We start from the raw sequence: 27686 nt of genomic DNA on the forward strand, positions 1-27686 counted from the left end.
GCAGACATTGTTACAAAAAATGCAAAATACCGGTACATGTTTAATGCAATAATGTAAGGCAAACAAACCAGAAAAACACTTATAGCAAATATTTTATACATAGACAAAGGGTAATTATCTTTATTATGTAAAAATACTCAACATGTACACACACACACACACACACACACGTACATGCCTAGACCCTTAAACGATTAGGATCAAATAGATGCTTGGAGAAAATACAATTAGGAAAAATAATCAACATCATTAGATGTTAAGTAAATACAAAACAAAACGAAATATATACTATTTACTCATCACATTAGCAAATTTTGCTTGTTTTAGCAATCTTTTTATGATAATACTCTGTTCCTGGGGGTAGAGGAAATAAAGTCTCATTCACTAGGGGAGCATTAAGCTACCCAGCCAGCCCACGCAGAAAGCAATTTCCTAACATGGATTAAGGTAGTCGTATCCTCTGAGTCGTATCTTTTCTCTAAAACTACAATTTTAAAAAAATCCCAGATGTAAAATAGCCTTCATACATTCATCATGATATTCTTCATAAAAGTGAAAAATGCCAAACAACCTAAATGTTCAACAATAGAGCGAGGATTAAGTAAAGCCTGATACAGTGAATGAATCTGATATCAGGAGACCTAAAAGTGATGTTTATGGTGACCGTATATGGAAAAGTACATTCTGTATGATTTCCACGTGTTTAACTATGTTTTGGAACATCCTGTAAAGAAACACACAAAGTGGTTGCCTTTGCTCTACAGGAGAAGAGGAAACACATAAAAGGGTAAGAACCTGGGATCTGGCCGGGCGCGGTGGCTCAAGCCTGTAATCCCAGCACTTTGGGAGGCCGAGACGGGCGGATCACGAGATCAGGAGATGGAGACCATCCTGGCTAACACGGTGAAACCCCGTCTCTACTAAAAATACAAAAAACTAGCCGGGCGAGGTGGCGGGCGCCTGTAGTCCCAGCTACTCGGGAGGCTGAGGCAGGAGAATGGCGTGAACCCGGGAGGCGGAGCTTGCAGTGAGCTGAGATCCGGCCACTGCACTCCAGCCTGGGCGACAGAGTGAGACTCCGTCTCAAGAAAGAAAAAAAAAAAAAAAAAGAACCTGGGATCTGAGTCCAAACTGTTTTTAAATCCTAGCTCTGCCACTTGAGTATATTTGACTTTGAGCAAGTTTTCAGTTCATTGTGATTAGGTTTCTCCCTCAGTAAGTTTGTGGTAAAATAGTACCCTCCTCCCGGGGTTGTTGAAAGGATTAAATTTGCTGCTAACCTAGGTAACGCCCAGCATATAGCAAGAGCTCAGTAAGCATTAGTTATTTGCTATTTATTTCAGTGATACAACCAATATGCACAGGCTTTTGTCCCACCTTTCTGCGTTTTCCAGTTCAACTTTTCTCTCTTGACCATGTTACTGTTATATTGGAAAAAAGCAATAAGTATTTACCTGAAGGCCCTGAGAGCTGGGTCAGTTGGATTTTTTTTTTTTTAGCCACATAGATTAAGATTCTTACTAGAATACCACAGTTTAGAGACAAAGAATGGATACTTTATGGTTGCTGAGACCCAAGAATTGAAATTGGAGTTGCAGTGACAATTCAAATGAACTTTGTGTCCCATTTCATAAGAAGTTAAGACAGTTCACTTTCCGTAAAAGATTGCTTGCCTCCTCTGGAAAAGCTGTGCCAACCCAGTATTATTCCTGCTTCCCCCCACCACCCCACTACCCCCAGCCTTTAGCTCCTAGTTAACCCAGTGCTGGGCATGCTACTTTCTCTATAACTTACATGGACCTTTTTAAAGAATGGAATCACATGTTTCAGTAACAATAGCAAGGCAAAAACTTTACAAACTTTTACAACACTGGCATAAGTAAATTTTCTTTGGCAAGGAAAGTAAATTAGGGAAAGGGGAGAGGGAGTAAATTTACGCTGTTGACACCAATACCTTTATTAATTTCTGAACATTTCAGCAGTTATCATGTATAATTTGATTTAAATGTAAATTTCTCATTCTAAAAAGATTTTAAAGTTTTAGTTATAGAGGGAAAATTAAGAGGAAAATTGCTTTCTCTTTCCCCTATATTCTCCCACGTTTTCAGGGAAAATTTTGGGGAGAAAATCTCTGCTCATATTGGAGTCTTCTCTTGCCAGCAACTAACAAGTCTGTACAATACAGTTACCAAGGCAATGTCAAGACCATGTAGACAGAGGGAGAAAATGTGATGTGAAGACAGGGAGATGATGAAAATGGACTAACAATGTAAACATGAGGAGTTTTTCTAACTGGAAAATAAATAAAATCACTCTATCCTTTAAAAGTGGTTATGTTAGCAATTCCTTTTTTTCTATATCACCTGTTCATGAACGCTTATTTGTTTCCTTTTTTTTTTTTTGAGACGGAGTCTGGCTCTGTCGCCCAGGCTGGAGTGCAGTGGCCGGATCTCAGCTCACTGCAAGCTCCGCCTCCCGGGTTCACGCCATTCTCCTGCCTCAGCCTCCCGAGTAGCTGGGACTACAGGCGCCTGCCACCTCGCCTTGCTAGTTTTTTGTATTTTTAGTAGAGACGGGGTTTCACCGTGTTAGCCAGAATGGTCTCGATCTCAGGCTGACCTCGTGATCCGCCCGTCTCGGCCTCCCAAAGTGCTGGGATTACAGGCTTGAGCCACCGCGCCCGGCATGCTTATTTGTTTCCTAATTATGCCCCAATCTTTGTAACTCTGTACTGAGCCAGATCAGAATGAGTTCCACTGCATTCAAGTTAGACAAAGGGATTTTTTTACTTGTTGAAACTAGAAAGAGTTTTTTTTCGGTAAGTTCTATTGAACCATGGATTTAGCCAGACCCTCACAGGTAATGACTGCAAAGATAGATACATCTCTTGCTCCCAAAGCAGCACAGATATTTGCTGCTTAAATAAATACAACCACCAGTCAAATACTTACTCATTTTGCTAGGGCTGTTCCTTCTGTTTCAAAAAAGACTCAATTTTTCTTTTTTTCTCCTTCAGGTACAATCCTTGGATTTACCCTCCGACCATACAGAATGAGCTACCGGGAAGTCAAGTACTTCTCCTTTCCTGGGGAACTTCTGATGAGGATGTTACAGATGCTGGTCTTACCACTTATCATCTCCAGTCTTGTCACAGGTATCATAAGCAGTTGTTGGTTTGTTTGTTTTTTTTTAAGTGTGCTTATTGCAAAAGATTGCTTAGAAAAGCCATTGCTTTAGGTTTCTGCTGGATGCATGCTCTGTTCTAGAAAAAAAAAAAGATGGAAAGGAGGCTTTAGTAATGCATGAATGATTATAACTCTCGTATTTTACCAATCACAAGAGGAAACGAATTTAAGCAGCCACGTAATCTGGTTCGCCTCACCATGAACGAGGTGCTCTGCTAAACACCACACCATCAGCCTTCTCTGACCACAGTGATGTAGTTGACAACAGCGTACAACAGGTCTGTTTTCTCACCCTCTTATCCCACCCAGATAACATCTGGTTGGACAGCCTATTAGCTATTGATGCAAGAATGCTTGTTCTCAGAACCACCAGGACTTGAGCGGGAGCCTTCTTGGAAGCCTCATCAAGAGGTAATGCCCACAACACTCACCAACTCTGCTGCCACCAACACTTATCTTTTCCTGGTGTACCCGCATGATTTCATTTCCTTCTCCAGTTGCCTCCCACCCCCATTACCTTTTATGCTGGTGGGAGAAGGGGGAGGGGGCGGGAGATTTCCCCATCTGAATATTTTATCAGTGGACACTTGGATTTTTAACAAGTGGAAGCTTTGCAGGATAGGATTCTATTTTCTATGACAATGAGATAACCATTTATTCCTGCATGGGAAAAGGTGAAAGAGTCATTTGTCTATGTGATTGGTGAATCAAATGGAGCCAAGAAGTTGCAGAAAAATGTTACTGTACATTCCTTCCTGCCCACTCTTCTCTTTCCCCACAGCACATCTCTGACTTGGAGAAGGAATTTCCATAGACACTGCCCCAGCGGGATGATTTCTGGGTTTGTAGGTAAAGCCCAGAACTCAGGTATTACTGACCCTATTCTTTTTTCCACCCTTGGCTCACTGTTCCCCTATTGGGCATATACCACTCTGCCTCTATGTGAGCTGGCACTGAGAATCCTTCCCGTCCCAGGGAGTTCTCAAGGATATTTATACTTTCCGTTCAAGATCTCTGTGTGATGAGAACTTCATAGTACAACTCAAAAGTCATGGAGGAACATTCTATTACATGCCTTGGAGGGCTGGCTATTACTTAGACAGGAACTATGTCAGATTTTCCCTCAATGCCTTGCAGATCTCCGCTGGTTTCCACTTGTCCAGGGCCTTAAACAAGTGATTGCATGTACACATGTTTTCACTGGAGAATGACTTGCCCATAAAACAGTCCTGGAGTTGATTTGGTGTACTTGTTTGTGAAGCTGGGATGGTCCATTGCTGACCAGGGGTAATCACAGCAGCTACAACTCTTACCACCAAAGCTATATTCATGCTGACATGAGGGCACATGCTTATTTTATTATTCATATGCTGATATTTTTCTGGGAAACAAATTATTCACAGAAAGCGCTTGTAAGACAGAACCCACATCTGACATTTTCTGTGGTACAGCAGAGTCTCTCCTCACCATCCCTGCTGGCAGGACATCTGAATTGAGTGCCTGCCGTTTTCCTGTACACAAACTGAGGGGTTCTGGATCTTCTATACTTTCTCTTCAAGGGTGGAACCAATGTTTAGAGGTTTCTGCTTTCTCTTAACTGTGCTGAAAATCCAATGTGTTACTCTTAAAAGAGAAAAGCCCTTGTCTGATACAATTAGAGAAGTGTTACTTCCCCGTAGTAGCAGTCCCAGTTGACCACCACCTTGAAGTGGAATTTCCTGATTTTTCTTAATACCTAATAACAAACAACTTTATTGAAGAAATAAGAGCTTTGGTTGTGTAATTTTTCAGAGAAAAAAAAAAAAACTATGATGCAATCCCTTTGCATGGCTAAAGAGAAATTTTTGGTCAAAACTTGGAAAAATCGTCAACATTTATAATATTGTTAAAGAGAAAGGAATTATAAGCTGCAAACAACTAATATAAAGTGAACTTTTAAAAATGTAACCTAATTGCAAGTTGGGAGTGTTGCCAAATTGGACCATTAAGAGAGTTTTAGCTCTTACCCAGAACTGTGTTAAGGCAAAGAGCCTAAGGGGCATAATTTAGTTTGCCAAAGATCTTTTTAAGGTGTTAGTTTGAAGTAATTTCCAAACTACACAGTAATTTAGATATTTATGATCAAATGGAATGAATGATTGTTTCAATAAGAACGTCCTTTACAGTTTTGAATACAATAATTCTAACCCAAATGAGGGTATGACCCAGTTGTAATGGGGAAGGGAGGAACTTTTACAAATTACACAGACCCTGAGGATCCCTGTGTATACTGGGAAATGTTACTGGAGAATGTGTTGCCTAGGGAAGAAACAAAGTCAGGTTCCATTATTTTAGAGTGGAAAGGCAACCTCAAATGCCTCCAGTGGCCACGTGGGTGATGTATGTCCATGAAGCTGCCCTTTCAGGCTACTTTTTGTTTTCCTATTTTGATAGAGTCACGGATACAGAGAAATATTTTTCAACAAGAGAAGTAAGAGGGGCAAGTATGATGATAAGCGGAGAGGGAACCAACTACAGAATAATGTGGCAAAAGGAAGGCAAAGAGACTACTGAGACAAGGGTCAGATCTTCCCATTTTTCAAAAGTATCCAGAAATCTCAAATTTTTTAAGAACCTGCAGACTTTTTGATACACTTCACAGAACAAAACACTGCAAGGCAAACACAGTCCATCTACAGGCCCATTCCAACCCTCAGACTACCAATACTGGAACTCAGGTTTGAATGTCAGTGCTATTCATTATGAGAAATGTACTGCTAAACTTGTGTGCCCATGAAGCTATTACCGGATTTCATACGTTGCCTTATCCAATCACTGGCAGTCCTGTGCCAAAGCTTAACTGATAATGTGGAATTCCCTACTGAACATCATGTTTACTGCTGACTAAACAAATTGCTATTGGAAAGCCTCTTCTCTCCATCTTCTGGGTATAACAGCATTGTGTAGTAGCCATTCTGGTCTTTTCTGCACCAGAAGGAATAGTAGAGTAAGAACTCAGGTCACACTCCCATAGGAAATATTTCCCAGTGGGAAAATACTTTATAGACTTGTTGCTTCTAAGTTCAGTTGTCCCAGGGTCTGTAGACAGAAACTGAAATGCATAAAATTATTATTGTTTCCTGGACTAAGCATTTTATTGTGGAAGATTCTAGAAAACATGCTATAAGTTTAATTGTACTAAAGCCACATTTAAATTCTGAGACATCTAAGTTATATATTTTACTTGAAACATCCGTGTTTATGAGTTGTGGCTCTATAGCCCTTGCAAGCCATGTTCCCTTTTCCCTGAATTTGAAACTCCAATCTTTCCAAACATCCCTGGTGTGTATTAGCATTCCAGAGGCTGCCAGAAAGAAGCTGGGAGGAAGCCTAATGGCTAGATTTCTACTCAAGTACCTATTTTTTGAATAAGAAGACTATGTCTATGCCAACACACCACACAATAAAATAGGGGTTTGGTGCCAGTTTCTATTGATTTGGTCAGGATAGGCAGCCAAACTAGAAATTTCATGCCAGAAATATGAGTTGGTTTGGCTGACTTAGCCTGACTAAATTCACTGGATAATAATTAAATGTCACATCTGGTTGTGCTGTGTAGACATAAGTATTACCTCCTCACTTCGGAATCTTTTCAGAAACTAGTGCTTTCTTCTTTTCTCATTCTAAGCGTGCATTCCCACTCAATCACTTACTTCAGAAGAAATCTTTGGTGTCACCCCAGTTTTCTGGAAGTGGGGAGCACAACTTTTGACAGGCAATCTCTGTGGAGTTGGGCATGATGTAAGTAAAAGAGGTGAGAGAGGAGTGTCAACACAAAAGTGTTTGGGACCTATGGTAGGGCACACTGGAGGCAGGATTATCAAATAGATGAAATTTCTCATTTAACATTCATTCACTCTTTAACAGCTGTTTATTGTGCTCCTACTATATGTCAGACACTGGGGATATGTGAATACAAAGATAGAGTTCCCAAGAAGATGTACGTTGGGTGCTGAGGAGTGAGCTTCCCTGCATCCCTTAATTCACACAATGTATGTCAGCAAATTCCCATTCCAGTTCCAGCTAAAAGGAGATAAGACTTGTTCTCTGTACTCCCAACAAGAAAGAGACAAGTTGATTTTTAAGAACATGATTTCAAATCTGATTTTCATGTCACAGCATCTCCATCCTAAAGTCAACTAGCCCAGAATTTTCCATCATAGGTACCACCTCAGTCTCATTTACTTAATATTTTCTTTAAACCAACATACTCTTCTTCCACAGCCTACAATCGTTACCCAAAATGGAAACCTCCTATTACTTGTCATGTGAAGGAGATAAGTAACAATGTTATGAAATTGTAAACTGATACAATTGCCTAACAAAGGCTCTGGGAGCCTGTGACCCCACTCCCCCACTCTTATAGTATTTTTAAATGGCCGGGCACTGTGGCTCACGCCTGTAATCCCAGCACTTTGGGAGACTAAGGCTGGCGGATCACTTGAGGTCATGTGTTTGAGACCAGCCTGGCCAACATGGTGAAACCCCATCTCTACCAAAAATACAAAAATTAGCTGGGAGTGGTGGCATGCGCCTGTACTCCTAGCTACTCGGGAGTCTGAGGCAGGAGAATCACTTGAACCCAGGAGGCTGAGGTTGCAGCAAGCCAAGATCGCGCCACTGTACTCCCGCTTGGGTAACAGAGTGAGACTCCATCTCAAAAAAAGAAATATAAATAAATAAATAAATAAATAAATAAATAAATAAATAAATAAAAGAGGGGATTAGTAAATGTTAACAAGGTGTTAAATACACATTAGCACCAAAATAAGACTGCCTTTCCTGTAATCCAAAGAATCAAAAGAAAATTGAAAAGAATGACTTCCTCACTGTGATTTAATATTAATTAAGGTAGGGTTTCCACACCACCAGGACACCTATCCCACTTTGGGAAGCACTGATCTGGTCCAATCATTCCTGCAGTGTCCCTTCCAAATGACTGTCCAGCTTCTTCCTGAACATTTCCAAGGACAAGAGATCTTTGGAACCCATTTGTCCTTAGAAAACTCTAACAATACTTTTTTTGTATCCAAAATAAAACAAATAAATTTAAAAACCAGAAAAACAAAACACAACACCTGTCTGTCTGGTCCTCCAAGCTCTATGATGTGTCACGTATTATTTGGGCAACTTCTTTTCAAATCTATAGACCAACCACTTCAGTCGAATGTGGGACTCAACAACTGTTGAAGGCAACAAGCTGGAATCACCACCAAAGGGCTTTCTTATTTAAAAATAATAAATGTTGTACCTCCAAGTATGGTCCTTTGGCTTCAGAGAAACGACAGTTGCAGTAAGATTGAACTGAAGTTTTGTCATTTCATTTAACACAAGAGGGCTAGACAATTCTTAAATCTGGAGCATCTGAAGGGTTTGTCAAGGGCTTGCAAAATGAGTCAAAACCACTTAAGAGAAATTTAATATCTTAAACTATGCATTGCCATGGCTCTGGTGTATAGCTGAGGCCTGTTTGAATACTCTGAGCATTTATGGACAAGAAAAGGAGCTGTAGATTTCACCACCTGCCCCCTCAACACCTACCTGTACATTGTATTGAAAAAAACAAACAAACAAACAGTATCTATCTCAGGCCGGGAGGAGTTTCTTTAGGCTTCCCTTTCATTCTCTGTAGAATGTAAGTGATAGGATACCTGTGTCACAAGGTTGTTGTGAGGATTTATGCCTGGCACATAGTATGTGCTCAATTAGTGGTAGTTGTTGGTGGTAAGAGTAGCAGCAAGAGCTGTCCTCTGGTGGTTCCCATTGTATAAATGAAAATTCTAGAGCAAGAAGACAGAGCTTCAAGTCAGGGGCACGGAACTAAGGCTCCAGATTCCACACGTCTCATTTGTCTGTGATCCCTGAAGCAACCACTTTCCTATTAAGGTAAATGGAAGAAACCATAAAATTAATCCAGTAACAACATGGGAGTCAGCGAGAATTCCTTCCTCATTACTGGAAGGGATAGGTTTCTGCCCTACGGCATGGAATTCGATTACCTTATCACAGCTGCATAATTCTAAATATTATCATTGGTTATACAACTGCTCCGTCTTTTCTGAGAAACTCAGCCCCAGTGTGTAGCACCCTGGATTCCACGGGGCAGCACATTCCATACACTGCACCCGTGCTGTGAATGGAGATTTTCGGACTGACCAAAACTTGAGGTGAACTGAGTCTCCATCATAACACTCAAACACACTTCATGGCAGCCTGGAAACAAGGCAATCATTACGAAGCTTCAGCCCAGTTCATCTGAAACCAACTTACTGGGCCTGCTTCATTGTCTCTCTAGGACTAATTACAAACATGTGGGAAGGGAAGCTAAGGAATGCCTGTCTAGAAAGGGAGGTTGTATAATGTAGTGGGAAGAACCCATCTGTGGGATAAACTTTTTTTGCATCATGTAGAAAGTAAATCTGGGTAATTAAATGTGTGTGTGTGTGTGTGTGTGTGTGTATTTAGGTTTTGGTGAGGTATAAAGTCATTTAAGCTATACCAAAAAGAATTTACCTTTCCATTACAGATGATTCATTCAGTAAGCATTTGTTGAGGATTTTTATGTGCCAGGTGCTTCTCTAGGAGCTGAGGATACCAAAATGGAGAAGACAAGATTTCTGCCCTCAAGGCGTTCAACGTCTGGTTGGGAGATGGACTCATGATTGCAGTATTCATGGTATCAGTGACACGGGTAGTACCATCTCAATGAAGGGACAACTTAGGGAAGGAACGATGCACCAGTCTCTTCTCCTGCCTCTCCCGTATTCGGGCTTCCTTGCTGGGAAATAACTCTATTAGCAGAGAAGAAGGGGCTCTTTTCTTTCTTTCTTTTCCTTCTTTCCTTCTTTCCTTCTTCTTTCTTTTCTTCCTTTCTTCCTTCTTCTTCTTCTTTTTTTTTTTTTTTTTTTTTTTTTTTTTTTTTTTTTTTTTTTGCCCTGAATTGTTTTCCTCTCACCTGAGTCTTTCACCATTAAATGCAGAAAGAACCAGAGGTGGGGCCCTGTGAAATTCCCAACAAAAGTCAACCTGGGGAAGTAAAGAAGAAAAGGTGCTTGACAGGCTTTCAACCACAGAAACCTTCCTTTTCGGAGGGAGCTTGCAGGAAGGGAGCCAGGAGACTTGAGGATCTCTGGGCTCATGCAACCTTGCTCCCAGAGCAGGAATCCCCTCTCCAGCCCCTGGAAAGTGGACATGGAGCTCCCCCGAATGCTCCATTCTTACGTGGTCTTAATTATGAAGTCTGTCTTCTGTGAGGTCCACCTATTGGTCCTAATTGTGTTATTTGGCACAATTAGGATGGCAGTTTTTCAGATGGTCTCAGGGAGAACCTAGCAGTCTCTTGCGCACCTGAGCATAAGCGAAGTGTCCCAGTGCTGCTTCTATGCCTGTTCTCCAGGCCCTTCACCATCCTGACTGCCTCTCCGCCATCCACTGTGCTCCCAGAGCTGATCCTGGTGATCCAGATGTCATGTGACTGGGTAGGGACAGTGGCCTAGATCCAATCCTCTATTAATGCAGGCCAAGGTTGGGTCTGCTGCTTTACCAGCCATGACAAACCATTGGCTTAGAGGAGTTAAGCTTGTGGTCAACTAAATCTTGCAGAACTGACTGTGGAAAGATTTTTGTGGAAAAAATGGAATTGTTCTTCAATTAAAAGATCAGTAATAACCGGCACACGGTTTTGTTGTGGGACACTGCTTTCCAGAAGGCTTGAGCCTGTGCAAGTTAGAAATTCTTATTTGCTAATTTCAGCAGCTTCAAGTGAGCCAGTGATTTTGATCAGTTCTGGTTTGGAAGAAACTTTTGAAAAATTTAAAGAAAATGTAAATAAGAAAGGAAAGTTTAAAGTTTCCTTTATCTCTAGGAAAAATAAGATTTTCCACCCTTAACTTATCAACTTAAGTCTCCTTCAGAATGCTGTGGAACTTCAGGTTTCTTCTGCTGATATGATCTTTGTTTCCAAGAGAGTGAGTTACCTGATTAATTCTGATTTGGAGGTTTGTGCCTAAGGATTGGAGGTAGCAGGTGAGGGTTGGAGGCGGGGAATGCTTCCGAAGTGAGGCACCATCTTAGGCTCTTCCAATTTCTAGAGTTCACATTCTGAGAGGATTCACTGTCCCATCAGATTAATTGCACTACATAGAGGTAGTGCCCAGCCCCCAATTCCTGCCCCCTACCCCAGAGTTCCTTAATTAATTGATCTGAAATGGAGCTTGGGAATTGACGTTTATTTGTAGTTCTCTAGATGATGTTATTTTGCGCCCACGGTTGAGAACTACCACTTTACAGTTTTTCTAGAATTGTTCTTTGTTTTCTGGTGCCACAGTTCCCCAGTGTTACCACTTTAGTTGGTATCTTTATTAGTTCAGACACCCCCTCTTTTAGGAAGCTTTCCCTGGCTTTCTCCTGCTAATACAGGCTTGCAGAGGTGTAGGTACTATGTTTCCACCTTATCACAGTTACGGCATCACAATGGAATGTGCTGTTAACATTTCTGTCTTCATCATAAAGGCTTCTTGAAGGTACTGTGTCTTTATCTGGCACATTCTTTGCATTGCCTAGAGGACAAAGTCTGCATTCTTGGCACAACAAATAAGACCCTTAGCAGCCTTCGCAAGCCCCTCTACCAGCTTTATTGCCTGCTGCTTCCCTGGCAGAAACCCTGTCCCTCTCTCAACGTCCTAATGCCCTCAGCACTTCATCCTTAGTATGTTTCCCTCTTCCCCAGCTCCATCAGAATTTTTTACCTCCTTCAAAGTAAATTGAAAGCTTAGCTTTCAGTCTTTCCATAAAGTTAGCCCTACTTGCTCCAGCTGAAAGTAAGGATCCCTCCCTGGAGTACCTGTCACTGTCACTCATACATTACCAGCACATGCTGTCATGCTCCAAACTAAACTGGAGCGTTCCACTAAGACCGTGTTTTATGTATTTTTGTGGCATCTGGAGCAAAGTTCATCCTGCCTGAGAAGTGTACAATTTTTAATGTTTTTTTTTTCTTTCTTGAGATGAAGTCTCGCTATGTCACCCAAGCTGGAGTGCAGTGACACGATCTCAGCTCACTGCAACCTCCACCTCCCGTGTTCAAGGGATTCTCCTGCCTCAGTCTCCTGAGTAGTTGGGACTACAGGCACCCGCCACCACGCCCAGCTAATTTTTGTATTTTTAGTAGACAGGGATTCATCATATTGGCTAGGCTGGTCTCAAACTCCTGACCTTGTGATCCGCCTGCCTCGGCCTCCCACGGTGCTGGGATTATAGGCATGAGCCGCCACGCCCAGCCAGTTATTTTTAATCACAAAAGCAATGCATTCTCTGTTAGAAATGACACATACAAATATTGATGAGCACAAAGTAAAAAGTGAAATGCTACTCTGCTGAGGTAACCACCGATAACAGTGCTAGACCTGTTGCTGGAGAAGCAGCGTGTGGTAGGGAATAAGTGTTCTGGCTAGAAGGACTGAGTTGGAAGCCCAGCGTGGCCACTTCCCAGCTCAGTGACCTTTGAAGGGCTACTTTATCTCTCTCTGCCTCAGTTTCTTTATCTACGCAGTAGTAGTATCTACCTCATTGGATTGTTGTGAATATGCAAGTTAATACTCATTAAGCATACTGCCTGACACACAATTGCTGCTAAAACATCAGCACTATTAATCTTTCACACTCTTTGTTAAAAGCTTACACACAAATATACCACTGTTTTTATGAAAACGGAATCTTGTATTGTTCTATAATATGCTTTATTTGGATAGTATTCTCCTATATTAGTACATGCAGATATGCCTTATCACTGAATGATTAGCGTATTTGTAATATTCTGCTCTTTCAAATAATTCTGCAGTAAACTTCAGCATGTATGTATCTTTGTAGTCTATTTCTGAATGATTGATGACTAAAAGCAGAGTTGTTAGAGCACCAAGCAAGTGCATGTAAAATCCAGAGAGATACTGCTAAATTACCTCCCAAAATTATTCTCCCAAAATGTGCTGTTTTCTACTCCTTCAGAAGATATTATCCACTATAAATTCCATGCAGTTTTATTTAAAGTCATTTTTATTACTCAGGTGGTGCATGAATGCTTATATTTGTGTAAGTAAAATAGAAAATGCTATATATAAGGGAAAACATGAAAGTACACTGCACACGCACACACGCGCACACACACATACTCACAAACACAAAGACCCCCAGTATATTGACTTTAATTTGAATCAACTTCTGAACTGATTACCCTGGAAATGACTGGGAACCTGCATTCCATTATAAAAAGACTCTGTGCCCATAAAGACAAGTAAAAAGATGCTGGAGTTTCTCCTAGCAGAAATAGACAGAGAGAGAGAGAGAAGAGGTGGGGCGGGGGGCAGCGGGGAAGGGTCTATATCCAGACAAGAATTTCTGTGGCCATGTCATGAATTGTATGCCTCCAGAGGACAGTTCTGTTTTTTCCCTCTGTTTGGCATTTGGTGGTCATTTCATGATACGCAGAAAGAAAACTTTGGAATAGTGCTATTCTCTGCTGAAGGATTGATTTACCTGAATGATCTTCCAGTTTTGAGTCTGGGCAGAATCTAGGGTCCTAAGTCTTAAGTTTCTGCAAATTTATTTTACCAGGCAAGATAGACTTCTTTTTGTTTCTTCATAGTGAAGATCCTTGCAATAATCTCAGATCCTCAGGCTGGAAGCCAGTGCATTACCCCATGATGTCCTTCTTTCACTAACCCATCAACTTCTGTACTATCAGTGTAACACGCTTCTCAACTGGACTGCCTCATATAGGCTTGCCTTCTTTGTGTTTATTTTTTAAAACAATTGTTTGCCGGGCGCGGTGGCTCACGCCTATAATCCCAGCACTTTGGGAGGCCGAGACGGGAGGATCACGAGGTCAGGAGATCGAGACCATCCTGGCTAACATGGTGAAACCCCGTCTCTACTAAAAATACATTTAAAAAAATGAGCCGGGCACGGTGGCGGGCACCTGTAGTCCCAGCTACACGGGAGGCTGAGGCAGGAGAATGGTGTGAACCCGGGAAGCGGAGCTTGCAGTGAGTGGAGATCGCACCACTGCACTCCAGCCTGGGCGACAGAGCAAGACTCCATCTCAAAAAAAAAAAAAAAAACAATTGTTTGAGTTTTCATCCAGGTTTCCTTCAAAGGGAAGAAATTTCCCCTAAATTACCAAAAGAGTTTCCTCTCACAAGGCATTGGATTAAGAGTGCCCAGTAGCTGAGTTTTGTGATTCTGAGGATAAGTAATAAGTCAAGAAGAGCTATTGGCTAATCCTTTAGAAGGATTCTATAAGAAGAGTAAGATGATTGTAAGCTTCCTAGATCCAAGCTGTTAAAATGACATCCGTATTACCAAGACTTGTCAGTACTGTGAAGGGAAAACAGAGGGGAAACCCTATATATATAAACACAGTCTTGTTTCATCTGTGATACCCCTGGTCCCCCTCCTTCATCTACATTGCCACCCCACCTACACCCACCACTTGATTATTTTATAGCCGATATTTTATTACATTTTTGAAAGCAAAGGAAACATAAGACAAATGTACTATTTTAAGATTATATTAACATAGTTCATGTTTCTTTAATGCCCCAACACACATACACACACATACACACACACACACCAAGGGCTGATCACTTGAACAAATTGTTAACCAATTGACTTGCTTCCCATTTCTGGTATAAGCTTCTGTACCAGTGCTTTATATTAATTACCAAAACCCTCCTGCAGCCAGAACATGATACATCTCTAGTACAGGATGACACAATAAAATATTTATGCTATGAAATTTGGGAACAAAATTTTTCATCATGGCATAATGTGCATGTATGGGCACACACAACTTTGTCTGTTTATTCTGTTTTCAGAAGTCCTTCCAATTCTAAAATACATTGTAGTCTGACAGTGCCTCTAATGTTAGTAATTCTTTCTAAGTTTATAACTTTTCCAGAGTTTCTTTCTGCACTTTAAGGTTTCTTAACTAGATTATTTCTAGTTGAGCTGTAATTTCAATGTGTAGTTCTCCAGAGTGTTTGTGCTAAGCGTGGAAGTTTCATTATTTTAAAGCTAACTCCCTGAAAGTATATTACAAATGTTCTACAATTGTAATATAGTGATTCATACCAAAAAAAAGAAAAAAATCCCTATTGTCAGCATACCTAAACTACACACTAAATATTTAAGAAAAAAAGTGGAAATGTTAGTAGTTTTTATACTGGAATCTTGCCATTTCTTTTTCAATTTAGAATAGAATTTGATTGTCTTATCTTGGGACTCTATGCTTCACGACATACCTGAAAGCATTCTTTTGGCATGGATTTGGAAGATAGTTTTAGAGCCAGACATCAATGTAGTAGTTCTCAAGGATACTGACAATTCATAACATTCTTATGGGTATAATAAAAAAGTTTACATATTGAATTCTATAATATAAAGTAGGAGCACACTTACTATGAGAAATATAGCTCCTATGCAATATAAAGGCAAAATTATAAGCATATTTCCATAAACAGTAAAAGCTATTGAATCTAAGCATGATTGGCAATTTCGAATGTTCCAATATCATTTAGGCATAATGCTTCAAAGTTTTCAAGCCCTTTTTCTGTTAGCTTTCAGAAAAGTAGAGGACAAGAAAGGATGAAGAAAAATTTATAGTGAAAAATCTTAAAATAGAGAGAATTCAATCTATTAACTTTAATCTATAAACTTTTTTTCGCCGAATTGGGTACAATGGCATCATTATTTGATTTTAGCAGCAAACATTTGGGTTTAGCTTATGGAAGGCAGATGTCCCGTGGGAACGTGACTTGAAGTCACCATATAACGTCTCACTAAATAAACAACTGAACTGTAACTTGACAGCTACGAAGTGAGGTCAAGTGTCTGAAAGTGCTGTGTACACCCCGTAAACATGTTTTCCTTATGTGAAAGATGCATTTCTAGCAATGCGTATCAGACTTTCAAAACATACTTGCTGCCAAACTTTGCCACCCACCGCTAACCTCCATTTGATCCTTAGAAGGTAGAAACTTACTTTACAATAGAAAAAGATATTATTTTATTTGTATGATGTCCTAAAATTATTTCTTGGTATTGATAGACCTAGGTTTATCTTATTTCAAGTTTTCCTTATTTTTTAAGAGGTTTACTGAGATGTAACTCACATACATGCAATTTACCCATTTAAAGTGTATGATTTAATGACTTCTAGTATATTTATAGAGTTGTGCATCCATCATCACAATCAATTTTAGGAGATTTTTATCACCCCAGAAATAAAGCCTGCATTCGTTGGCCATCATCCCCTAATTCCCCCAACCCCTCAGCCCCAGGCAAACTCTAGTCTACTTTCTTTCTCTGTAGATCTATTTATTATGAACATGTCATTCAATATATGGTCCTTCGTGACTGGCTTTTTTCACTCAGCACAATGTTTTCAAGATTCATCCATGGTGTTGCATATATCAGTACTTCATTCCTTTTTATGGCTGAATAATATGATATATGCATATTGCATATACATGGACCTGTGGTATGTCCATATAATGGAATATTACCCATTCATATAATGAACATATCACGTGTCTATATTCCATATATGACATGTCTATATAATGGAATATTATCCATTCATTAGTTAGATATTTGGGTTGTTTCTATATGTTGGTTTGGTTTGGTTTTTGCTATTATAAATAAGGCTGCTTTGAACATTCATGGACATACATTTTCATTTCTCTTGTGTATTTACTTAGGATAGAATTGCTGGGTCATATGATAACTCTTCTTAGCCTTTTGAAGAATTACCATGCCATTTTCCAAAGTGGCTGCACTATTTTACATCCCCAGCAGCAGTGTGTGAGGGTTCTAATTTCTCCACTTTCTTACCAACACTTCTTATTATCTGTCTTTTTATTATTATTCATCTTTTTATCAGGGCGGGTATCAAATACTGTCTTACTGTGGTTTGATTTGCACTTCTCCGATGGCTAATAATGTCAAGTATATTTTTATGTGCCTATTAGTCATTTATACATCTTCTTTAGAGAAATGTCTATTCAGATCCTTTGCCCATTTTTCAGTTGGGGTGGCTTTTTATTATTGAACTGTAATTGTTCTTTATGTATTAAACTTACACTTTGCAAAAATGCTGGGCACTAGACTATACAGGGATTACTATACCACTTGTCATAAATCATAGCTATGGTCCTCCCTGAGAATTCCTTACTGTAGTTAACACCTGTTCTAAATAAGCACTCTTAAGTGCTTGTTACAAAGTGTAACGTGGGCCAGGTGCGGTGGCTCATGCCTGTAATCCCACCACTTTGGGAGGCCGAGGCAGGTGGTCAAGAGTTCGAGACCAGCCTGGCCAACATGGTAAAACCCCGTCTCTACTAAAGATACCAAAAAATAGCCGAGCGTGCTGGCGTGCTCCTGTAATCCCAGCTACTCGAGAGGCTGAGGCAGGAGAATCGCTTGAACCCAGGAGGTGTAGGTTGAAGTGAGCCAAGATTGGGCCATTGCACTCCAGCCTGGGCAACAGGGCAAGACTCTGTTTCAATAAATAAATAAATAAAGTGCAATGTGAATAATAAAACATTGGTGAAAATCAGTAGTTTTATACTATTATGTACTTTTGAAATGAAACATCTCCCCACCTATAGCAAGGAGATATAATAGCCAAAACCAAAAAGGAAATACAGTGGGACATCATTAGTAATACATTTTGGTTGTCTTAGGTGTGAGAGGACTCTTGCTCTTATCTGCATGATACATGTTTTAGGTAAAACTTCGAAGTCATAAGATATGTAGTCTAGGTATTGTAATTGTGCATTTCACATTTCAAAAACTGTAAAATTCAAATGTTAAGTCTTTGGCTACACTAAAATAATTGTTGAAATCCCTGAAAATGTAGATGGTAAACTCATCAGTTGTAACTTTTTGTTGCATTCCAATATAATATGAGTTTATTTCTTTAGTTGTAGTGAATAAAAATAAAGTTAATTGCAAAAGTAAACCAGGTAACACAACTATTTGAATATACTTAATACTATTGAACTGTACCTCTAAAAATAGTTAATATGGCACATTGTATTATGTGTTTTATAGCATAATTAAAATTTTTTTTAATAAATCAGATATCAATATTTTAATGTCAATTGTTTTGAACGGAATATTCTAAATGATTACTTGCTTATCAGTCTAACTGAAGCACAGTTAATCACTCTTACGCTGCTTTGAGTACACTGCCTTGAGTTAGATAGCTCCTCCCCATCCTAAATTTTACTTTCTGAGATGAGTAATACAGATACTCAAGTTAACCAGGATGTTAGTCTGTGGGTCAGTGATCAGGTATCTACAAGTCAAGACATTCCTCAGCCGCCCCTGTGGTTGCCCTGTGAAGTGGTTGGGGTAATGGTGGGCCTGAGGGGAGATGGCTGCAACAGGAGGATCTCTGAATTACATACCCAAGTTCCCTCTCAGGAATGTGGATGCTAAAAGTGAAGTGCTGTTAACAAATCTCACTGGTATGAAGTAGATTTTACAAGGTGCTTTGATCTCAGGCTACATCTCAAATTATGGGGTAGCCTTATTGCTGAAAGTTCTGTGTAGATCTTTTACAATAGTATTGCATTTTACATTCATTATAATGCTTTTTATTATGAGTTCTAATTCCAAGTTAGTTATTTTTAATTCAGAAAGAAAGTAAATATTTGCTTTCTGGAGGTATCTGCACTTGAGTATCTGCAAGGAGAGCCCCTCAAGCTCTGTTTTTGGATCCTCCCCTTTCGAAAGCACTAATTGGACCTCAAAACCAGATTTTATCTTTGAGGACTGACTTCCACTGCCTTTTTTTTTTTTTGACAGAGTCTCACTCTGTCACCCAGGCTGGAGTGCAATGGCATGTTCTCGGCTCACTGTAACCTCCGCCTCCCGGGTTCAAAGCAGTTCTCTTCCCCAGCCGCCCAAGTAGCTGGAATTACAGGTGCCCACCACCACGCCCAGCTAATTTTTATATTTTTAGTAAAGATGGGTTTCACCATCTTGGCCAGGCTGGTCTTGAACTCCTGACCTTGTGATCTACCCCCCTCAGCCTCCCAAAGTGCTGGGATTACAGACGTGTGCCACCATGCCCGGCCATCCACTGCCTTTCGACCATCAATAAAAAAGGCCAAAGTGAAGCTTCCTGGAAAGGCTTTCTAAGCCAACCATTCTTGGTAATTTTGGGGTTGTTTCATTCGTCCTTATTTGGAGGAGGCTAAAATCAGTTGCACAGTTGTGGTGAGCATTATGGAGTCCTGTTATTTGAATTAGCCATTATTTCCTATTTAATTGGAGAGTTGGGGTTAATGTTTTCTTCTATCTCAAGTCTTGAATTCCCAGCAGAGGCTATACAAAATTTATTTCTACTTCATACACCAGTTTATCATGATGCAGATTATTGCTCATTTTCATTCTTGAGTAGAGCTACAAGTCAAGCAACTTCTTGCATTGATATTGATGTCCTCTTTCACATATATAAGTAATGTATGTAGTGATTATAAGACATTCCTTTTGTTCATTAAAGAAAACTCGCAGAAGACTCTTTGGAATAAGCTATGTATAAGCCACTGAATACTCTTTAAAGAAGCAAACCTATGTCATTAAGGGAAAGCTAAAGACACGTAAGCTTTTTGAAGTTGAAGCTTTTTGAAGGAAGGCAGCATTGCTTGGTTGGTGCAACTGCCGGAGACAGGACAGACAGGTCTGACCAAGGACAATCTGGAATTGTAAAGAAAGCTGACAGAATATTGCATGGACAAGTTTAGATAACAAGGGCTGGCATTTTTCACTAACACTTGGTTTCCTCTGTGTGTTTTTCTTTTTCAGATTTATCTTTTCTGTGTTGAAATCCACACAAGGGACATAAAATAACCCTCAAAAAATATAAACACAATATCCAAACTTTTTGGAAATTTAAATGTTAAGTATTATTCAGTAATGTCTGCCCACTGTAGCTGGACAAAACCACATTCAGGTCTATGTGTCAGCTTTGTCCCTCAGCCCTGTGATTTGCTTTTGGTGGCTCAGGGCCACCTTTCCAAGGGCAAGCTGCATGAAGGCAGACAGCGCGTCTCCATTTTGATGAAGCTTTGCAGTCAAGCTCCTCAGTGTGTGTTAGAGAGGCATAGAGCTCTACAAGGGTATGTTCATGTCTATAACAATAATTGACCTCCCTAGTGGAAAGACAGGATTTTCCCAAGGAAAATAGTTTGTGGTGTCACATTTGTGGTCTCTCTAAAGAGACAATTCCATAAGTGGTTCCTAAGCCTTGGAAAATTCTCTTTTGCAATAGTACCCACAAATAATGTTCAAAGAGCTATTTTTGAAGAAAGGATTCCTCACATTTTTGCAGGTGTAAGTCATTCCTGCCTCAGTGGAGTACAAAGAGTGACGTGAGGGAAGCAGACCTGCTGGCAGGAATTTTAAAAGTATACTGTATTTGTCCCACGTTAACTGTTCTTCTGGGGTATAAAGGTCAGGGATAGAACTGGTCCTGTGGGATGTTTCTCATTGAAACCACCTCTATTCCAAAGCCCTGGTGTCACTAGCCCAGATGTATCTATTCTAATAAAATATTGGTCTCATATGACAACCGTTACAAAACACACATTTTCATTTGTTTTTCTTTATCTAGTCTATTGGAAATGTGTGATTCTTTTGTAGTTTCAATTAGGAGTCTAATTTGGTCTTTTTCCTCTTAAAATACTCTTCAAGTCCTGTGAGTACTCAACAAACACTCACCATTGACCAATTTCTATTTCTAGCCACATACTGGTTGGTCATAATGAAACCTACTTAGAGGATTTGAATGAAATAATTTAATTATTTTCAGTGTATGAGAGGCAAAATTATCTGCCATGAATTTCTCTGGAGTAAAGCATCCTCAGTCCATCCAAGTAAATGTTTTCATTTTTGAAGTTCAATCAGGAAACACTCAAATTCAACTGTATTTTTTGTTAAGAAGAATATTTCCTTTGGCATTCAAAATGATCCCAAACATTGCTTGAGGAGAGAAGTGGGGAGAGAGACCACATGTATTAAAGCATATTTAACCAATTTTACTTTGGCACGTTTTGTTTTGCCATTCTACCTATCAGTCTTCTCACACCGAAGAGCACTTATAAACATTAAGATCGAATTTTCATCTTTTGTGGAAGGAGCTTTTTGTCGGCATTGGAAAAAGGGAGATTTGGGTCAAATTTTGACTGAAGGGCCATTTCCTTAGCAAACATCCAGACTCCAGGGATCCATTTTGTTTTATTTTTGCCACTGAAATCAGTTTCTGAGAAAAGGCAAAAGTCAAAATTATCAGGCTTTAAAAGAGAGCAGTTTCTTTTATCACAATTTGCCGCACTAACTTCATGGCTTTTTGTTTGTTTGTTTCTTATTTTTAATTTATTCCAATATTTATTTGGAGGAGACTAAAATCAGCTGTGGGTGTATGGTGAACATTCTGGAGTCAGGGTTAATGTGTAAGCCATTCTGCATTTCTCTCATCACTTAGATTTTTATTTAATTAAGGCATTAATTAGCATGAAACTTACTATTTGGTGTCTGCTTATCTCTTTTTTGTGGACCAAGCACATAGATGTGCAAGGAACAGTGTTTTTTTATTGTAAATACTTTTCCATGATTAAGAGGTTTTTTTATGATTATACTGTCTCAATGTTGAAAGAAAAATTTTTAAAGATTTGCATTTCAATTTTTTTACCTATAGGCAAGACTGTACCACTCTGAGCAACAAACTTAAGTTTCAGAAATTTAACTTAGGAACTTTTCAAGGAAATTTGAGATTTGTGTCAAGAAACCTTTTTACTAACGATTAATGTAATTTGGAACACGGTTCTTAAGTTAATGTGAATGTGCAAAATCTACCATTTTTGCCGCCATAATAAGTCAGATCCTGTACTACTTAGAAATGCATTCTGTCCCACATCTCATGCTGTCCATTCCTCAGAATAGTTTGGGAGTTTAGCTTTTATAACCTTTGGTTGCCCTTGGAAGGTATTTATGGCTTGGATGGGCTTTGTTCATAATCACAGTGTTCTTATAGGATAACCCCCCTGGCCTTGCTGTGACACTGAGCTACTGATAACTTCTCACGTGTCCAGATAATCCAAATCCACATTCAAAAAGTGCAGCATCATCAAGACAGACTTGAACAGGGCTTTTTTAGTCATCAACAGGTCATTAAAGATAGCACATCTCACTATTTTTCCCTTCAACTACACACATTGTAAAGACTTAATGGGGGAAGGTGTAAGATTTTGATCTCTTGTGATCCTAACTGCATTAATGGCCTGTAGTTCAAAGATTACTAAGATTGCAATAGAAGAAAAAAATATAAAAGCAAAAAAATTTCCCAAAAAATTACCACAAGTATATACTTTTATACTGCACATAATGAACATCCCTGACTGTACAGTGCTGTTATTATAGTCCTTACGTATGTTTAATTGTAAAAATCACATATCTACCCTACTTGAATGAATGTATCTGATTGACTCATTGGTAAAAGATTCTTTATCTCAGCTGGGCCTGGTGGCTCACGCCTGTAATCCCAGCACTCTGGGAGGCCGAGGTGGGTGAATCACTTGAGATTGGGAATTCGAGACCAGCTGGACCAACATGGAGAAACCCCATATCTACTAAAAAAAAAAAATACAAAATTAGCCAGGTTGGGTGGCCCATGCTTGTAATCCCAGCTACTCCAGAGGCTGAGGCAGGAGAATCGCTTGAACCTGGGAGGTGGAGGTTGCAGTGAACTAAGATTGTGCCATTGCACTCCAGCCTGGGCAAGAAAAGCAAAACTCCATCTCAAAAAAAAAAAGATTCTCTATCTCTATTCCATATCTCTATCTCCACACCCAAAAAGGGACAATTGGCATAAATTCCTATTTTTAGGCTTCCCAAAGGAAAACACAATCCTGTGTTCTGTTGGTTGACAAGACTAAGATTGAAAAGTGACCTAAAGAGTAGGGCTACAGTCTTTCTATAGTTTATTATTTGTCTCCTAAAAAGGAAGATATTTGTATTTCTTTTAGGAACTTCACTCCAACAGATTTATTCTTAAACAATTCCTGACTGTGTTGAAATAATGAAGTATAGTTCACTTTGAGAAAATACCCTAAAGAAAAGTCCTGATCATTGATTCTCAAAATTTTTCCAGTCTCAATATACTTATGAGATAAAAAGTCATTCTTCTCAGTAATTAATAGGAGTTAATATAACCCTTTGGTTTTGTGTTTATTGTTGGTGTGGAGAGAGCAGAAGGAGCTATGTTAATTTGTATGGCTTTTAAAAACTCTAAAGATTATTCTGATATCCGGATATTCGTTTTGCCCCAGTCCTCAACCCTTGAGTGAGATGGGCCTTCCCAATTGAGAATCACTGTGTAAGTTTTCCAGAAACAATTAGTTATAATATGTTCCATCATGGATTACTTAGTGAACTTAAAATTTGACTCAAAATTTTAAAAACATTTATTATACTTTCAGAAATACATTCGTGGGCAGATGTGTAATTTTCCTATGGGAATATCAGTTTACTGTTTTGGGGACATCCAAATCTTAGTGTAGAGGCGGGTGGGGAAACTAGATTAAATGTTTGGTGAACTTGTTTACCGTTTCTACCTTGACCTCTGTCAGATGAGGGTGGAAGTCCTCTCTCCTGAATACAGGATAGAGATTGTCTGTAGTCTGAGGGAAAGGCTGCTTTCTACTGGGGTCATTTATCTATCTGTAAAAGAGGATTTTTCTCCCCTTTAATGTAACCATAATACTCATTATCACTTGTTAAAAAATAAATAATAAACCTTTAATAATGCCATCCAGTCAGTTTTCAAAAATCCCCATTTCTTTTCTTTCTCTTTTCACAGTTTGTTTGAATCAAGCCACATTCATGCATTGAATTTATTTGACAGAGTCTCTGAATGTGATAAGTTTGCAGGCTAGCTCTCACATTCTCTATTGCCAGCTTTATCTCTGTCTTCCTTTCCCACCCTTTTTATTTGTAATTTGTTCGTTAAAGAGATCGGGTTGTCAGGTAAAATTAGTCTTCCACAATCTGGATTTTGATGATTATATCACCATGGTTTTGTTTAACATCTTTCTCTTTCCCCCAAACCATTGTTTTTCAGTCATAAGAGATAGATACAAGCATTAAAACTATATAGCTGAAATGGCCTTGAAGATCCTTAGTAACCACAGCTTTTAAAAGCTGGTACAAGTCAATTGGCCAAAGGATATTGAGTTAGGCAGGGCCAGTCTTTGGCAATGCAATTGCTGCTTCCTCAGACCCATAAAAATTGTTTTCTTTGAAAATGGGTAAAAGCTACAGGATAAGTCATAAGGCATAAGCATAGCTAGAATTGTCTGCAAAATAAGCTTATACACATGGTAAAGGCCTCATGATTCTAAGCCTGTCTCCCAGGCTCCCTTTCAAGTTACCAAGATTTGCAGTTACTTCATTTATTATGAAGATGGTGAGTGCATGCAGAACAAATGTATTCCTGGTAAAAGAACATTAACATGATGGGGAATGCAGCTATTTTAGATGTGATATACAAGAGTAGGGAAACTATTGAAGTTTTTTTGTGTGTTTTTTTTGTTTTGTTTTTTTTTTTTAAAAAAAGGAAATGTAGAAACTAGGGGCTAAACTAGACACTTGGCCCCTCCTTGGGTTCCTTCCCCACACCAGGCTTATTGATTCTACCTCCCTAACTCCATTGACCTCTGCCATGGCCACCATCTGCACCCTAGTCTGGGCAACATCATATTGATCCTAATCTACAATAACTTCCTTTCTAGTCTCCCTGCCATGCCCCTACCCCGTGCTCCAGGGTCTTGCTCTTTTCTTACCTACTTTTTTTGCACAAAGGTAGCATGTTCTTCCTAAAACTCAACTCTGGGCTCATTCCCCACATTGTTTTTGGAATAAAGACCAAACTTCTCACAAGGCTCCAGCTTGTGCCTTTCTGTCTTATTTCTCATTCCTCCTCCCCACCCTCCCACCCCAAGCCCCACCCCACTCCCAGCCTAGTGTCTACCTGGACTTTTTCCCCAGCCTCGTCACCTGAAACCCCTCCTTACCCTCAGGTCTTACCTTGCATGTCATTTTCTCCAGGAAACATCTCCTACACACACAGTGCAGTTAGGCAGCCCCATTGCCAGTCTCCACCTCCTCCAGCCAACTGTGTCATGAAAACAGGGACCATTTTGTTCAGCACTCCATCCCTGGGGACAGACAACAATCATTTCCTGAGATTCCAGAGAGTCTTAAGTTATTTTATAAAGTGTTGTGAAAGTCTCCACTTTCATGTTAAAAAGTACTACACACTGCATAACATTTTTCAGAAAGGGTTATTATGGGAGGGCTGAGGGTCAAAGTTCCAAGTATTACACTGCTTCCTTGAGCAGTGTCAGACCAGAAAAACCAACACCAGATTCTTGACTTAGGGAAATATTGCACCCTACTGCCAATTTATGTAGTTGGCTTTTTGTCTTTTTAAACAGGTAGGCAAAGAGAGCTTTGCCATGCTTTTCCTGGAAAGATTCACTGATTCAATCCTTCAGTTAATATTTGGTGGAATGGCTTCTAAAGTCTTGGCATGCAATTCTGCTGTAGGACGAGAGTCGTGTGTGCCTGCCATTGAAAGCAGTGAGCATTACATGGGAGTTTTCTGATTGCCAGCTAGTTCGCTTCCCCGACAGGCACTTCCAGATGTGAGGAAAGATTTATTTTGGCACTCTCAGCTCCAAGTGAAGTGAGCGCACACACACATACACACACCACACACACAACATTCACTCTCCTTCAGTGCTTAGGATTATCATCCTCTGCCTTCAAAGTTGGTAAATTGAGTTTACGCTACCGCAGAATAGCTGGCTCTTGGTAACTTTCAAGGGGAGAAAGGGCATCTCTCCCTCCCCTGCAACTGAGTACAACAGCTTAAAAATAGAACAATGTGTGTTTGGTGTGTTCTTTTCATCCTCTGCATCAATAACAGGTGTACAGTTACAGACTGTACAAAGAGCTAGATTCACGTCTTCTGAAGCCTCCAGAGAATTCCCAGAGTTACCCACAGAGCAAGAACTGGGCCTAAAATGTTTAGTAAAAAGAAAGTAACCCAATATATCTATGTATTATTGACACTGCTGTCTCACATGGCTTTATTCTTCTCCTCCCATAGTGATCCTCAGATGTAAATGCACAGTGGAAGAAAATTTTACCAAGAACAATTCTTAGCAACCTTACATACCCACACTTTTCCCAAAACAAAATAAAGTTAATACCTCTAAAAATTGAAGTACCGAAATTGGTGTGACTGCTGTAAATAGCAAGCTTGGAAATGCTTTGGGTGAGGGTACAATACTGAACATTCAAATGCTTCTACTGGAGAATGAAAGTCTAGCTTCATAAACCCAATGTGAGAAGTCAGATTGATTTGCTAGTTTGCTTTTTATGCATTTTCTAAGATGTTTCTTCTTGTTTTATGACCTCTTAGAAGCACTGACCTCATATTTGCCTTGTGATTGAATGCTTTGCCCATCTTGCCGCACATCTGTGATCATTAATGATACTACTTAACGAATAAGTTAGCACGTAAATTTGCAATGTGGAAGCTGCATCCCCTGCCAACACACTTCTCAGCAGCTGCTTACAATTCTTTCACGTTCCCTCCCACGAGGAAATGGTTCCTAACAGAATTGAACAGATGCTAGGTGTTTGGCAGCATTGTGAGGGATACTGGTTTTCAAAATTTAGGTTATTTCATGTCAGATAATTACAATTTCAACAGCTTTTACACCTTTAGTATGTTGCAGTGTTCACATAAATACTTAACCTCTGACTCCACACTTAGCCCTCTCAAGTTCCCCTAACCTATTTATTGGTTCTGACAACACCACTACTAAATGCTTGGCACTCAAAGTCGAATCTGGTAAACATGCATGGGCAGATCTGACTTGGCACTAAAATTGCTCCTTCTTTCTAGATGAGCTTTTACAGTTGTTCCTGACAGTAGTCAAGTGTTGCCAGAACCCCAATGTATAGGTTAGTAGAGTTTCCCAAGTGCCTCTCTCCCAGACCCCACGCTTCTGACACACACAGATCTCTTCTTTCTCAACCTGATGCACTGTTCTGTCTCATGGAATGCTGTACTCCCCCGGACCGGTGAGCTCTGAGAGCAAACACTAGGTTGCATTTCTGTCTAGAGCTCCTGAGAGTGGCATACAATAAGTGCTAAATAAATGCATCCCAAATGAGCTGAGGATAATTAGCTAAAAATAAGGAAAATATTAATGTTTTCTTATTATCATTATTTTTTTTTGAGAGAGAGCCTCACTCTGTCGCCCAGACTGGAGTGCAATGGTGCGATCTTGGCTCCCTGCAACCTCCACCTCCCGAGTTCAAGTG

The 27686-nt window shown here is 39.7% G+C and overlaps 1 protein-coding gene across 2 annotated transcripts in view; it reads left to right on the forward strand.

Moving 5' to 3' along the window:
* Positions 1-27686, forward strand: part of SLC1A3 (solute carrier family 1 member 3) — an 84009-nt gene that overhangs the window by 21521 nt on the left and 34802 nt on the right. Inside the window, exon 3 of one of the 2 annotated variants that reach the window (XM_010373374.2) lies at positions 3017-3154. In XM_010373374.2, coding sequence (XP_010371676.1) covers positions 3017-3154 — 138 coding nt within the window. Of the gene's footprint in view, positions 1-3016; positions 3155-3536; positions 3597-27686 lie in introns of those variants that run through there. The other variant, XM_010373378.1, reaches the window with a different exon arrangement.

This window comes from Rhinopithecus roxellana, chromosome 3 (assembly GCF_007565055.1).
Source record: "Rhinopithecus roxellana isolate Shanxi Qingling chromosome 3, ASM756505v1, whole genome shotgun sequence".
NCBI lineage: Eukaryota > Metazoa > Chordata > Mammalia > Primates > Cercopithecidae > Rhinopithecus > Rhinopithecus roxellana.